We start from the raw sequence: 14,217 nt of genomic DNA on the forward strand, positions 1-14,217 counted from the left end.
GAGAGACTTTAAGCAAGTGAACAGTTTGCTCAGTTATGTAGATAGATTTACATGTCAACCGTAGACAGATTGCTTAGCCCATGAACACGTCACTATTTCATACCAAAAACTCATTTATTCGTCTAGTTTTTGTTAGATGGAGGTAGTGTTTATTTCACATCTAAAAATTGTAAATTTTGCATCATTAAGCTGGTTTATTCTTCAAATTGATGTAGTAGAAATGGGATATTTCTGAGATCGCAGAAAACGTGTTGATAGACAGCGTAAAGATATTTCATGTATATTATACAATACAAAGCCATTCTGTTACTAAAATGGCCATTATGTATACAAGATGGCGATAGACGTTCACAAAAATCATTTGTTCTATTTCTTAAAATATACAGACATCTAGTATATAAACAGCACCTATTGAGAAGTGAACTGTTTACGCTTTTCATAAGAATCACAATTCTATTTACGGACGCGTTCATATATTGGAGACAGACACATTGTATAACTTAACTGAATCACTAAGAGAAAGGGCATTGAGACCATGACTAGAAAGAAAGAAAATGGGACAAAGACTATACCCAGTATGTAAATGAAATATTAGAGAAGAAACTGTGCTCGACCAGATGGGATGTTGATGGTGTCGTAAGAAACAAACTCCCTGTCATTCGAAATAGAAATATTACAAATGTAGACACAAAAAAAAAGAAATAAAAAATACAAAAAACAAAAACCATTTGTGATTTCGTAACTGATCTTATTTTGAAAAGTTGAAAGTGAGCATAAATTTTGAAACCAAAAGTTAGACATATAAACATAGACCTGAATTATAATGCAGATTATCTTGCCTGGACTAGTCATAACTTCTTAATGGTGATCTGAAATAGTACATTTCCTAATAACATTATAAAGTACTTCTCCATCTAAGAATCGGTCAAAATGTCTATAAGGTTTAGCATATGAAGAAGAAAAAAAAACACGCATTATACAAGCTTTAAATTTATACCTCATAACTGCCAGAAATAACCATTAAAGTAAAATTTGTCTTTTTAAGTATTGATAGGTCAAATTTAGTTAAATCGCACAACGGAAAAACGACAGGAATATTTTCTCGCATCTGTTGCTTATATAAGCAGTCAAATATATCTACGTCCAAGAAGCTTCAGGAATTGTTTTATGTCGTTATCTAGATGTATTGAATATATTTGAGGTTAAAAAGACCAAAATGAGAAATTAGATATGCAACTTTTTGCATCATTTTTATACAGAATTGTACTTAAAATTTGATATCAAGAAAACATGTCACAACTGGCAGGTTCTGATATACACTAATACTGATATTACTAAACACAATGGATGACTAACAACTAACATATATGATACTGTGCATTGTGTATTGATACAAGAATACGCTTACAGAATGTTTATCTTCAGTAGTAGTTTTACTATAATGTTTGATACAATATATGTTAAAAATGACTTAGTTAAAGCAGATAAAATAAGTATTGTTTGAATCTATTCTAATTTGTTACAATACTTATTTTAAAAATATATAAATTCTAGTTGATATAATCTAATAAAAAGGTACTAAAAACAGTCGAAGAAAAACAAAAGCGTCTATCTCTACCCAGTCAAACCCTGAGCAGGATCTATAAAAAACTAGGTTTTTCATGTAATTCAAAACCCTCCAATGGCACTTTTATTTCTAACTTAGTGACAGCAAAATCAAATTACCAGTCTTAGGTTTTCTTCAGTCGTTCTACTTTTGAAATAAACATTATTTAACAAAAAAATTGTACACGAAATGGATACCTTACAAAACTTGTTTGATTTAAGTGGGGATAAGAGTTTAAGTACGTAAGATCGAAAAGAATCGTTTACTTGATGGCTTTTTCTGTACCATGAATCACACCTGTCAATGACAGTGTTTGATGGATTGATACTTAAAGGGTGAATATAATTATTGCTGTCTAAAGTACTTGTGGAGTATTTACAAGGACTATTTTGCTATGACTATTTTACCAAATGACTAGATTAGGCCAAGTACCAGGAGATTCCATTCACCTACCATATCCCATTGTACTAAATCAAGTAATTGTTACAGATAACACAGATTCATGGATTTTTTGTTGTAAAAACAGTCAATGAAGTATTAAGAATCTTACACATACATTTATGCATATGCGAGGTCGTTAGCATTATCAACATACCGAGTTCGAGAACTATTTTTCAATATTATACCCTCGAATCCATGAAATTTTAAAATTCTACATGAGAATAGCTGGTGTTTGATTAAGTTTCCCAATTTCATTTTTTTCTGATTTATTTTTAATTGACCTACAGTCATTTCACTGATCATGGCGTATCAGTGGCCAGCGATACCTCACGACTAGCTATAAAATATAGGTCACTTCAATACGTTTATTGTGTGAACAAACTGAGGGAAGTAATCATTTGATTATACTTAAAAAAATTATTAATTTTATACCTTCATTGGACAATTTCCTTCGTAGACCTATAACGGCTTCCTGAATTACAATGTCTCGCCTAGCTTATAGTCTCTGCTATACAGGATGTGAAAACTTTCAAAAGACAAGATCAACTAGTAACAAATCCGCGAAGCTGTTCCTTTGTACTCAACTAATTTGCATAAATAGGCGGGGTTTAGTGCTGAGAGAAAGAGGTGTTAAGCTTTGGAATAGAGAATATAACTTTTGCCGAAGAGATTACATATTGGTAAGATATGACCGATCTATATAAATTTAATTTTTCCACGAGAAGTTGTATGTAATTACCACAACTAATAGCATGTAATTTCTTGTCTTTTAAGAGCGAAAATGACTTCAATACCATAAAATTACCACATCACACAGAAAACCATAATACTGGGAAATATAAAATCTCAACCTATATCTTAAGTCCAGAATTAGCAAAAACATATGATGAGTAATCGTAACACTTATTTCTAACATTGGTGTCTGGAAATCATCTCATATGCAATTCCGTGATACGCGTGATACATAAAAAAAATCCGTATCTTAAATTAATCATCGTCTTAAAGAGACGCTTTTCAAGTTAGCATTCCTATTCAATTACTGACAATGAAATAACATGAACTGATAAAGTGCACTTGCTATATTCAATCTCAGGAAACAAATGCTGTTCTCCAAAAATTACCAACCATCAAACAGAGAATAAAATTAATTGTACTGATTTCCGCTGATAATTTCTACTTCCCGTGATGATTAAATGTTAATATCGATGCGGGAGGCAAATTGTTATGTCGTAATTATTCCTATTATACTAATTCTGTACCAGGTCGTTTACGGGATATCTTATCAGTCATAAATAAGTTTGATTCATCTCTTATTACAGGTGAAAGTTCGGACTTTTACATAAAGTTTACTCGGTGAAGATTTATTTCAATTGCAAACAGTAAATTCATTTGCAATTTTACTTGCATACGCTATTTTCAGTCAGAGATGTATGTTTTGTCTCTGAATTGAAAACCAAGTTCAAATGCTGTTTTGAATAGATTTACAAGATAAATACAAAGCAGGTGTTGAAGTTGTAGTTGCCATTGAAATCCCAGAGGAAAACTTGGTTTTTGGAATCTGTCTCTGACACTTGACTTTTCTGCTTGATTGTATATTAATCTGTCTAAACCATCTCTTTTTTGAATCGCCACTTTGCAAATAACTAAGTTAAACTTGGTTTAAACTGAAGGTGCGAGGTAGATTTTCACAAGGAATAGAACCAAAGAAAAAAAGAAAATGAAATAAATATATGAAGGTGTCAATGCATTTGCAAAATTAGACAGTTCTCTAAAATTCAAGACCCGAATTGAATAATGTAAACTTATATACATACTATAGTTCTGATTATTATCTTGTGATCTTCTTAATTTAAAGCAAAAATCAAACCAACAGCGCCACTCCAGAACATATATTAATGTATTGTAGATTCAGAACTGTGTATTACACCAACAATTTGAAACGGAAAGATGAGATTTTATTCTGAATCGGACTGGCAATATGGTTTAACATTTTTATCTCATTACACTTCAAGTCTGCGCCGTCCGTTTTCTTTGGTTTTTGTTAACTTAAAAGTACAAAGCATGGTATGACGCCATTCCATTTCTTTGTGTATAAATTGTAAACTATTAGCTGAAGAAAAGTTTACGAAGTCAGGCTCATTGAAGCTTTTTATCGTGATTATTATAACTATAAAAACCAACGGTGACGTCATAGATAAACAAAACTGAAGCATTAAGTAATGGATTAATTAGATACATTACTGTCAAATTAAACTACGAGGCTGAACATTTCTGTTTTTTTTCATAAAAAAGAAGCAGAGAGTTTTTGGGCTACACCTAATTTTGTAAAAAAAAAAAAAATAAACGTAGAAGCATTTTAATTTCAAACCTATATGTTATTAGAATAAGACCACCTAACGTAGTTTGTTGCATACATGCATTTACATACTTGGATAGTACACGTACCTGATTGCTTTATGTCCGCGTTACATCTAAACCCAATTATATGTCACTTTTAAGTTTAAACAAACTGAATGTTTATTATATATATACATGTATATAGTTTTGGTATTTTTCAGTGTTTTACGTCGAACATGTTTTTTCCTCTGACATATTGTGAAAATTGTATAAATACGCCTGGGTAAGACAGCAAGTATCTAATATGATAACTGCGTGTGTTTCGCATCGTAAATAAAGATAAATAATACCGAATTTAACATCTTATACCCCTTATTGGAAATTAAGAAATTATGTCTCACCTTTCCCATAAGGGGGACATATTGTTTTTGTATAAATTCTTAATCACCCACTCCTCTTCCTCCTCTCCTCCTCCTCATCCTTCTTCTTCTTCTTCTTCTTCTTCTTCTTCTTCTTCTTCTTCTTCTTCTTCTCATTCAAAGATTTTTCCGGACATAAAATTTTCTAATTTTTGTCTTTTGACATATGTTTTTGATATTTGGTATGTAGGTAGATAATATGAACATGATGTGTCACGTTCAAAAGTTCGTGACCTTTGATCCCGATCTTTAATCTCAAGGTCAATTGATTGAGTATTAAACCAATATCTAGTCCGCGTCATAACTGATTTTTAAGCCGATTTATTTAACTGATCTAGATTTGTTTAATATTCTGACATAGGCTTTTGTGGTCATATCTTTTTTTTGTCTTTTGACTTAGGCTTTTCATATTTGTGATGTTTATAGATCATATGAAGATGATGGTTCGCCTACCCAAGTTGGTAACTTTTGACATTGCCCTCCAGGTCAAACAATTGATTTTTTATCTAAATTCTTTGCTGGGTCATCAATTTTTTATATTACATGTATGACATAGGCTCTTGTGGTTTGGTATGTAGTTAGATCATATCCATACCAAACATGGTCACTTTGACCGTTGATCTTTGGAGTTTAAGCAATTTTTCCGGTCCATAATTTTTAATGATTTTACTTAAGCTCCTGGTGTTTTGTATTTAGGAAGATCGAATGAACACAATGTGTGTTGTGTGCCAAAATAATTGTCATGAACCTTGACATTCGACCTCATTCAACCTCAAGGTTAAATAATTGTTTTGTTCTACTGTTTTGAGGTATATAATGAAAGGTTAATTTGTCGCTTCAAAATTACATGACCTTAATATATATATTTTTTTATAATTGAGTTTTTCTATGAGAAATTGAAGAGGAAAAATCAGTTTTAGTGTGATAAAACAGATATTCCTTGTTACTCTTTCTGTTTAAGCTTAAAAATTAAAAAGTTTGTTTTCCTTTGATGTCGAGAAAACATCTGAAGAACATTCAATGTTTCAGAACAAAGAGAACTTAGAATTGATTTCTTAGTTAATAATATCTGATGACGAGTGTCTTATTGAACACCTCCATGTCTGTCACTTATTTACTATCGTGAGAACAACAAACAGTAACTTTGATGCTATACCTGACAGTATATTGTTTATTGAATAACGGAATGTCAAAAGAAGAATAACAAAAATCACATAAAATAGAATCAGTATACATATTGGACCATTTCCATGTGACCTTGTTTGATATTATCTAATAATTGATGATATAGGAAGCTTTTGATTGCCAATACTAGGATATTTTATTTTGGTACAAATAACATTAAACTGAAACCTGTGTTAACTTGCCATACTTAAACTCTAGTCTTTTTGACACGATGTCAATCAAACTAGAGTCACAAATCTCAGTCAGAAGGATAGACATCACAGCCTTGAATACATATATGAATATTTACATACACAATTAATAAATACATCGCATATATCAAATTACTATTTGTAAACAACTTTTGTTAGGCATCACAACATCGATTAACTTGATCAAGAATTTCCACAGAGATAAAACATGGAATATATCTAGCCATCTACAGGTACCTCGTCTTATGATAATTGTTGTCATTTGCAGCTCATTATTTGCAAACTGATTTCATACGTCACATCTACTTGATTATTGAATATATTTTCATTCGCATTGAAAGATTGTCACTATTCTATTCAGTTTTATATGAATGAAAATAAAGTTCGGTATAAATAGCACCAAAGATGTCTGACATTATTGTTCACTTCATTTTGAAATAAAGGCATGTTGGTTGTTTGACCAATGTTAACTACGAACTCTGAAAATTCTGCCTTGATTTAAGGAATCTGAAGCCGTTGAATGGTATAAACACTTGGTTTATCAAGATTCCTCGATTCGATGTTTTTTCTCCCCCCCTAGAAGTTTCATAATCTACCATAGAAACATTGCCATTTTTATTCAATTATTGAATTAAGTGGTCTGAAGCAAACGGCTATTTGTGGCCGTCATGTTGTCGTATCGATACATACATTCTGAATTGAATCAAACGAAAATTGCACTGGAACGCATTTAACAACAATATTTAGCCGACGTGCGTGAACAGTTACTAACACCACTGTTTGATGAGATTTCAGTCATTTCAAAAGTATGTTAGTAATCTCAAACGTTTGTACGATTATTCATCTTATTGAATCTGAAGATGATTCAGTTGAAACCAAACTTTGTGAACTTCTAAAGTCTTTTACGACTCGATACTCATATTAGAGAACATATGATTGAAATGGTATACGAAGGAAGTTTTACATTTTGTTTTGTTTTAATTTAAAACTAAAATGGATCAAAATGTGTCATACTCAACACTCAAAACGTTGTATTAGACATTTTATGTTCCACTCAACGCTAGATTGCTTTGATGTTTTAAGACTGTCTACTTCAACACATTTTTGTGTAGAGTTTGATAAAATGTGTTTTTAATTGACATTTCAAGTGTTGACATGATAAAAATATGATGTAGTTAAACAAAAAGAGCGTTTAAGTAGACATAACTTGTTTGCCTCAGTTATAATTTGACGGTGTATAGTCGTGACAGTCGTTATTTTGGCAAGCAGTGCTTACGATTGAACTAAATAATAAACTAGCGTCTGTTAATTTACACACTTATATAAACATTTACTTGCAATTTTGCCCAGGCTGTCCTTTTGTTAATATAATCTAGTATAGGAAAATACTAATAACTGAAATAACTCATTTCCGTCTGTTTTGAAAGACACAGCAACAAACATTATATTCAGGTGATGTACAAAAAATACAACATCATTTCCTTTAGCAGCCAGTCACTTCCCCAAATCAACATTAGATTTTAATAGGATTTCTATGTAAAAAAAATAGACAGTTCCTATAATATGGGTGGCACATGGGTAATTTCATGTCATTTTTTTGTTCTAATGTAATGTTCATACCATATATATGTATGTCGAATAATATACAATTCAACCATGGATGGTTCAAAATCTGATTTTAAAGTTCTCTTACCGAACAACCGAATTTTGCACAAATAAAGAGTAATCTCCCTTTTAAAATGAATTTCAATGCTTTGTATGTAATTGATTTCTCTTTAACCAATATACAACATTGAAGAAGGAGGCATTTGTGGTAGGAAATGGGTGAAAAAAATTGAAAACAATATTTGTCATGTGTCACCACTGCCAGTTGTTTCATAGACACCCTCTTTCGTTAGAAAGCGCGATAACATGTATCCATTCAATGAATTACAAAATATTTGTATCACTGTATATAATGATATTTTTATTTAAGATTTACGTCTTTAATATTGAACAGAGTCACCGGAATAGTTCAAACGATTGAAACTCTTTTCTGCTCTGTTTAACGTAGTTGTAACCTGCTTTTTATTTCCAAGTTCAACGGTCACTGTGAAAGTAAAAGATTATTTACTTTTAATGAATTCAATATAAGATCGTACCCTGATCAAAATCAATTGAGTGGTTACTTTACAAGCACTTGAAAGTATTCATTAAAATGGTTTCTCAAATCATTTGATATGTTTAAGTCTCCAATTAATGCTATTTACGTAACTTGAAACAATTACATCTGAAGTAAAAACCTCCCGCAAAGATTTGATTACCTTCAGTGGAATAAATTGCATGTTATTATCGGCGGAAATATGAACATTAACTTTTTACAAAAATAATTTACATGAAAGACTTGGGTACAATGAAATTAAATGCTAAATAAGTATTTTTAGAACGTATTCGTTATAGACGCATGGCCAATGTTGATTTCCGGTATTAAACGATGTTTAGTAGAGCAAGACAAAACCTGAAATAAAAAAAAAAGTAAAATCGAAAAACAAATCCAATCACTCAAAAAATAAAAGGACAAAAAGAAAAAAAATGCTACTGTACATTGTATGTCCTTCGTGGACTGTCAAGATTTAACCACATGATGTTCGCATGTGATCGTGTGATGAATATTTATTAAACAGTACTTAGTTTGTTTGATTTCAATAAATGCATTACCACAATTGATTGTATTTGAACAAAATACTTTTATTACTGAAAATAACATTCAACAATAATCTTTATACATGTAAACAAATAACAATAATACCATGTAACAGGAATGTCAATAAAGAATGTTTCAGTACTTGAGTGAGGATAAATTTTAAAATAACCGACGTAGAGGGCAGAATGAATATGACATAATTTATCATACTTAATTATCATTATTGTTTATCATACAGTGGACTTTGTTCGCAAAATATTATTAAATACAGTAATTAACGACCCTTTCTTCGTATAAGTATTACATTTCGAATACACATCTGATCTGAAAGATGTATGGAGTTCTTGAAAACAAAAATATATGGAGTAGAAAATATTTTCATCGTGAATTTATCATCATTCAAGTGCTGTGCCTCGAGTATTGCTTTTGATATGCAACGTCATCAAATGAACGATGCATTTTTACTTAGCTAATACATATAAATGTTTTCGTAGGATACATTTGTTATAAAAATATTATATCATCATTCACTGTTTTGTGAACACGGCTATCAAATTTCAAATAGATTATCACACTTGTTTTTTGTTTTCGATCCCTTTCTAAACAGTTTGTTAATGATTCTTTTAGGACTTCGCTCTGTCGGGGGTTTTACTTTTTGGTCTTGAGCAATCATGTTTGCAGCAGCTTCGGTCATTACATCTGGGTTAAGTTTGAGTTTGATTTGCTTTAAAAGTCCAAGAAGTAGCTCATCCACCATATGATTTAGAGTCGCGGATGTTTCTATATATTTACAATCATAAATATCTGCAATTCGTTTTGCATCTAAAATACAAATAAAATAACAAATAAAAAAATCAAAATTAAAATACATCGTTTGTGGCGAAAGAAATAACACCTTTAATTTAACGTTTTTTTTAGGAGTGGGGCTTTACACAGACAAAGAAGGTAACCAGAAAAACGGATGTGTGAAAACAATCTGAGAAAAAAAGGTAATCAATGTAGCATCGTGTGAAAACCTTATAAACACACGTATGAAGGTGACATGATTTTGAAAATGATTGGTTAGATAGGCCAAGAAGCATTTGCTTCAATATAGGCAATGGTTCAAAACTCATAATTTATCATATATATCTATGCCATTTCATGTGTATGTGAGGACTTGCACGTTTTTGTACATGTATATATGACGACTTACATGTATTGAGCGTGACCATATGACGAATTTTACGTTAAATGGTATACTATTTTATTGTTAGACCTGTAGATGTTAGAGTTGTAAGGTAAGAATGTGTTTGCTGTCTTGTAAGAGTAATCAAGGGAACCAAGGTTATAGCGGTAATCAAAAAATGTAATCCAGGGACAAAGACCAGACATAGAAAACAGACATACACAAAAAAGAACATAAAGTGTTTAAAATCATACATACAAAGTAACAAAAGCAAATGAGCAAGTCGGACGCCACTAAAAACTGGGAGCATAGACCAGGTGCACCGGTAGGGTAAGCGTCCTCTGCTTTTTTCTAGAAACACCCGCCGAGTTGCTCATAAAAATTCAAGTCCGGCTTAGAGAAAAGAGGAAAGGGCATTTCATGTAAATATTTTGTTGGAGATGTGTAAGTGTAATTTGTTCGATAGTCGTACAACAGATCAAAGTTTGCTGGTTGCCACCTTTGTTTCAACATTTTTGTCTGTATTTTTACGGATTTTTATTGGTGTCATCTGATATTCAGTAATTGTTCTTTGGTAGAGGTCATAGGAATTGATGGTAAGGTATTATTTGAATATAATATTTTGACACTTTGATTGCGTCTCTTGGTTCAAAATTAGAATAGAATGATACACATATCTTATTTTCTTGATAATAGATGTCAATTACTTCATGTACATTAAAAGAATTAAAAGAACTTGTGAATTGGCAATTCTAGCTTAAGACATGTAATATCTAGACATACCTTCCTGAGAAATCTGTCGTTTCCGCACAAGATCTACTTTATTCGCTACTAGAATAATTGGTCTGTCACTGAAGAGCTCATTTCTAATACTGTCTAAATGTTGTTTAATACATTCAAAGGAGGTACTGTCATGAACTGAGAAGACTGTTATGTAGGCGTCTACTGAACTTCCATGTAAATAATCCTAACAATGTAATCGAATAAAGCATGATAATACATAGGGAACCAACAAAAGGAATACACACAAAAAGTATAATTAAAATTTGTAGTTAGTTTACCACCTTCTTATCAATAACAGTCAATCATAGTTTCAAAATGACGTATTGCAACCTAAATATAACGATATTTATATATCACATATATGAACTGCAATTACTTCAAATGTGTAATTATATTGATGATTAAGGATAAATCAGAATAAGTATAAATAATGTACTTTTTCAAATAGACTCATATGTCGAATTAATTTTTTCTTTAGTAAACACGACACTGTAACATACCTGTTCATTATTGACCTCATCAAATTCGAGAACCGACTCCTCATCGTCAATTAACACCGTCAATGTTCTGTCATCTTCATCATCTGTGAACAAAGTAAAGCTATTATTAGCCTCTTTTCATTTAAACAGGATAATAACAAATATAAACGGATACAAGTTATAAATAAAATAAGCTAATTAGAGTTGCAATCTTATTAGGGAATAGGCATGATGACAAAAGATGTTGGGGAATACTTACTGTATACCAGTTAGGATTATCCGATGGAGTTCTTAGAATTTGTATTAAATGAAAATGCTCATTTCAAGGAAACACCCCTTTTTCTTTCAACAAAAAATTGAAAAATCAAACAAACAAAAGAAAACATTCATATAAAAACAAGCAAACAAACAAATAAACAAAAATAGATAAAAAAAGTATTAGATGTGTTTTTCAAATGCATAAATAGTTAGCTTAACATAATGACAATCGATAAATTAGTTGAAACATTGTTTTTCTTTCTTTTCATATTATTTGATAAATACATGTTAAAAATTCGTCTGGTTTCACAATAACATTTCGATAAATCAACATATGACAATAATAATAGTATAAGTATTGTCTAACACAGTGCTATATACAACTTTCAAATATATAATAAGAAGTCTATTATTACAAGAATATTAATGAGAGAGAGAGAGAGAGAGAGAGAGAGAGAGAGAGAGAGAGAAATGGAAAGACATGTTAACTTAAAAAGAACACTCAATCAAATAATTTCTAGAAACAACAAAGTGCCCATGTAATCATGTTGTGGTAGATCCAAAACAATATTATTTTGTCATTTTGAACCCATCATTGTACTTATAGAGAAATAACATAACACATGCAAGAAATACAGACACAAATTTCAAACATACGACTTTCACATAAAATAAACAGTTTGATATGTGATTACTTGATTGCATAACATTTTACATTTATAATACATACTAGAACATTTAGTAAAATTGTGTTAACTTTGATATGTTTAAGTAAATATTCTCACCGACTCTTGCGACATTAATCAACTTTCGATAAGAAGATTTTTCAGGTTATATTTTACTTTAATTCCATGAGAAAGTACGGGAAAGTTTACGCCAAAATTTGATTATAGTGTAAGTAAAGTGTTTTTTTTGCCGCTTTCTTACACTATAACCAGCCATGAAAATATCGTATAATCATTCAGCATTCCTTTAGGAAAAAAACATTGCAGAGATTATGCAGAAGATCTATTGAATATATCTTGATGACTTATGGATGAATATTAAAAAGGTGATCAACGACCCAATGTATAATTAAGGAAATGAAATCATACTAAAGATATCACCGTAATTCGAATATATATGTACATTGAATATTACATGGCAAAATCTGTATCACATGCCGTATCAACTCGATACCCCACCGAAGGTCACCGGCCCACAGGGTCATTTAGGTAGAGGGTTACCTAATTTTGAATATCATATATCTTAAGCAGCCTTCAAGTGTGTTCCGATGTGTAAAGGTGCGATAAACGGTATGCGATAAAGGTCTAAGGGCGTGGTATACAGTAAAGGATGTTCGGTTTAATTATCAACAATTACTTATTCTGTATATACAAAAAGATATATTTTAACCTAAAAATATGATATATACATGTATATATATATATATATATATATATATATATATATATATATATATATATATAAATTATATATATATATATATATATATATATATACATGTATATATATATATATATATATATGTGTGTGTGTATATTTACTTACTATTGCTAGCATCACATGACGACATATACTCTGAGGTCATAAAGCTTTTGGACAATGTTGATTTTCCTACACCTTCCGATCCAAGTAGCAAAACTCTAAAATATCCAATAGAGCACGTAGATGAACAACTGCATGTATATGCACTGTCATCTGAATTATCACTTGGAAATCGTTCTCGTTTGATGTCATTCTCAATGTATGTTGAACTTCGAGACCTCCTTTTAGAGTTCCTTATTTCCGATCCGTTTCGATTTTGTTTGGCCATTTTAAATGAACGTACTCGTCTAAGAGGACTGTGGAAAGGTTCTCTTAAGTCACTGTAAGAAACAGATAGTAAGTTATTTGTAGAAAGAGGTAAACTGTTTCGTCTTACATCATCCTTATCAGTCTTCGTTTTGTTTCGAGATCTGTCCTTAAAAGAGCATGTTCTTGAATTCGGTTCGGATCGAGATTCGGTGCAATAATCTGTAATTAAAAGTTGCGGGCGAAATGAATATCTTTTTTTTGCATTTATTCCTCTTTTTAATTCGGCAAACATCTCATCATTCGGCAGAGTTATTTCTTCATTTAATTGATTTCCCTTTGTCATGTTAACGTTAAATGGCCTTACTGCAGCCTCCCAATTTCCTGAGAATTTCTGTATTGCTTCCAATAATCTGACGTGTTATTTTCCATACTGATTGTGAGAATGTTGTGGTGATATTTATACTATCGTTGGGAATATTTCTAATGAGGCACGTGGTATGCTGATTCAATATCGCTTTAATGTTACTGATGTAAATAACCTGAAGGTCAAAAGCGTTCAATTACGTTCTAAAGAATGTTAGCGAATTATTTTATTACACCAATTAGCAATTATTGCGAATTATTATGTTTATTTATGACAAAGGACAAAAGAATAGATTAGGAAGGTTTTAGTACTTAAGTTAACATTGTAAATACTAAGGAAGTGCAGCTTATATCAGTTTAAAAAAAAATACCGGTAACACCTATAGGAGAACACATGAACCAAATCAAAGAACGCCAAAGAGTACTATGGAGTACACAGAAATTAAGGTGAACTCTGATTGTCTTGATGGGAAGGGTGAGCAGTTACTGTTCCGCCACGCATCTCGT

The 14,217-nt window shown here is 31.2% G+C and overlaps 1 protein-coding gene across 1 annotated transcript; it reads right to left on the reverse strand.

The window, feature by feature from the left end:
* Positions 1–8,881: 8,881 nt before the first annotated feature.
* Positions 8,882–13,798, reverse strand: LOC148617459 (GTP-binding protein GEM-like). The gene is made up of 4 exons (XM_088585065.1): positions 13,102–13,798; positions 11,314–11,396; positions 10,814–10,997; positions 8,882–9,684 (listed from the first exon to the last, which is right to left on the reverse strand). The coding sequence occupies exons 1-4, from the start codon at positions 13,688–13,690 to the stop codon at positions 9,413–9,415; spliced, it is 1,128 nt and encodes a 375-aa protein (XP_088441191.1). The 5' UTR covers positions 13,691–13,798; the 3' UTR covers positions 8,882–9,412.
* Between the last annotated feature and the right edge of the window lie 419 nt (positions 13,799–14,217).

This window comes from Perna viridis, chromosome 5, assembly GCF_037379345.1.
Source record: "Perna viridis isolate PV_CMFRI_1.1 ecotype Kerala chromosome 5, ASM3737934v1, whole genome shotgun sequence".
In the NCBI taxonomy this organism is placed as follows: Eukaryota; Metazoa; Mollusca; class Bivalvia; order Mytilida; family Mytilidae; genus Perna; species Perna viridis.

Excerpts from the sequence above, each read along its gene's own strand:
- LOC148617459 (XM_088585065.1), bottom strand. The coding sequence starts at position 13,690 with ATGACAAAGGGAAATCAATTAAATGAAGAAATAACTCTGCCGAATGAT. Across the intron at positions 10,998-11,313 it reads ATGAGGTCAATAATGAACAG|GATTATTTACATGGAAGTTC; the intron begins GTATGTTACAGT and ends TTACATTGTTAG. Across the intron at positions 9,685-10,813 it reads ACGACAGATTTCTCAGGAAG|ATGCAAAACGAATTGCAGAT; the intron begins GTATGTCTAGAT and ends TTTGTATTTTAG.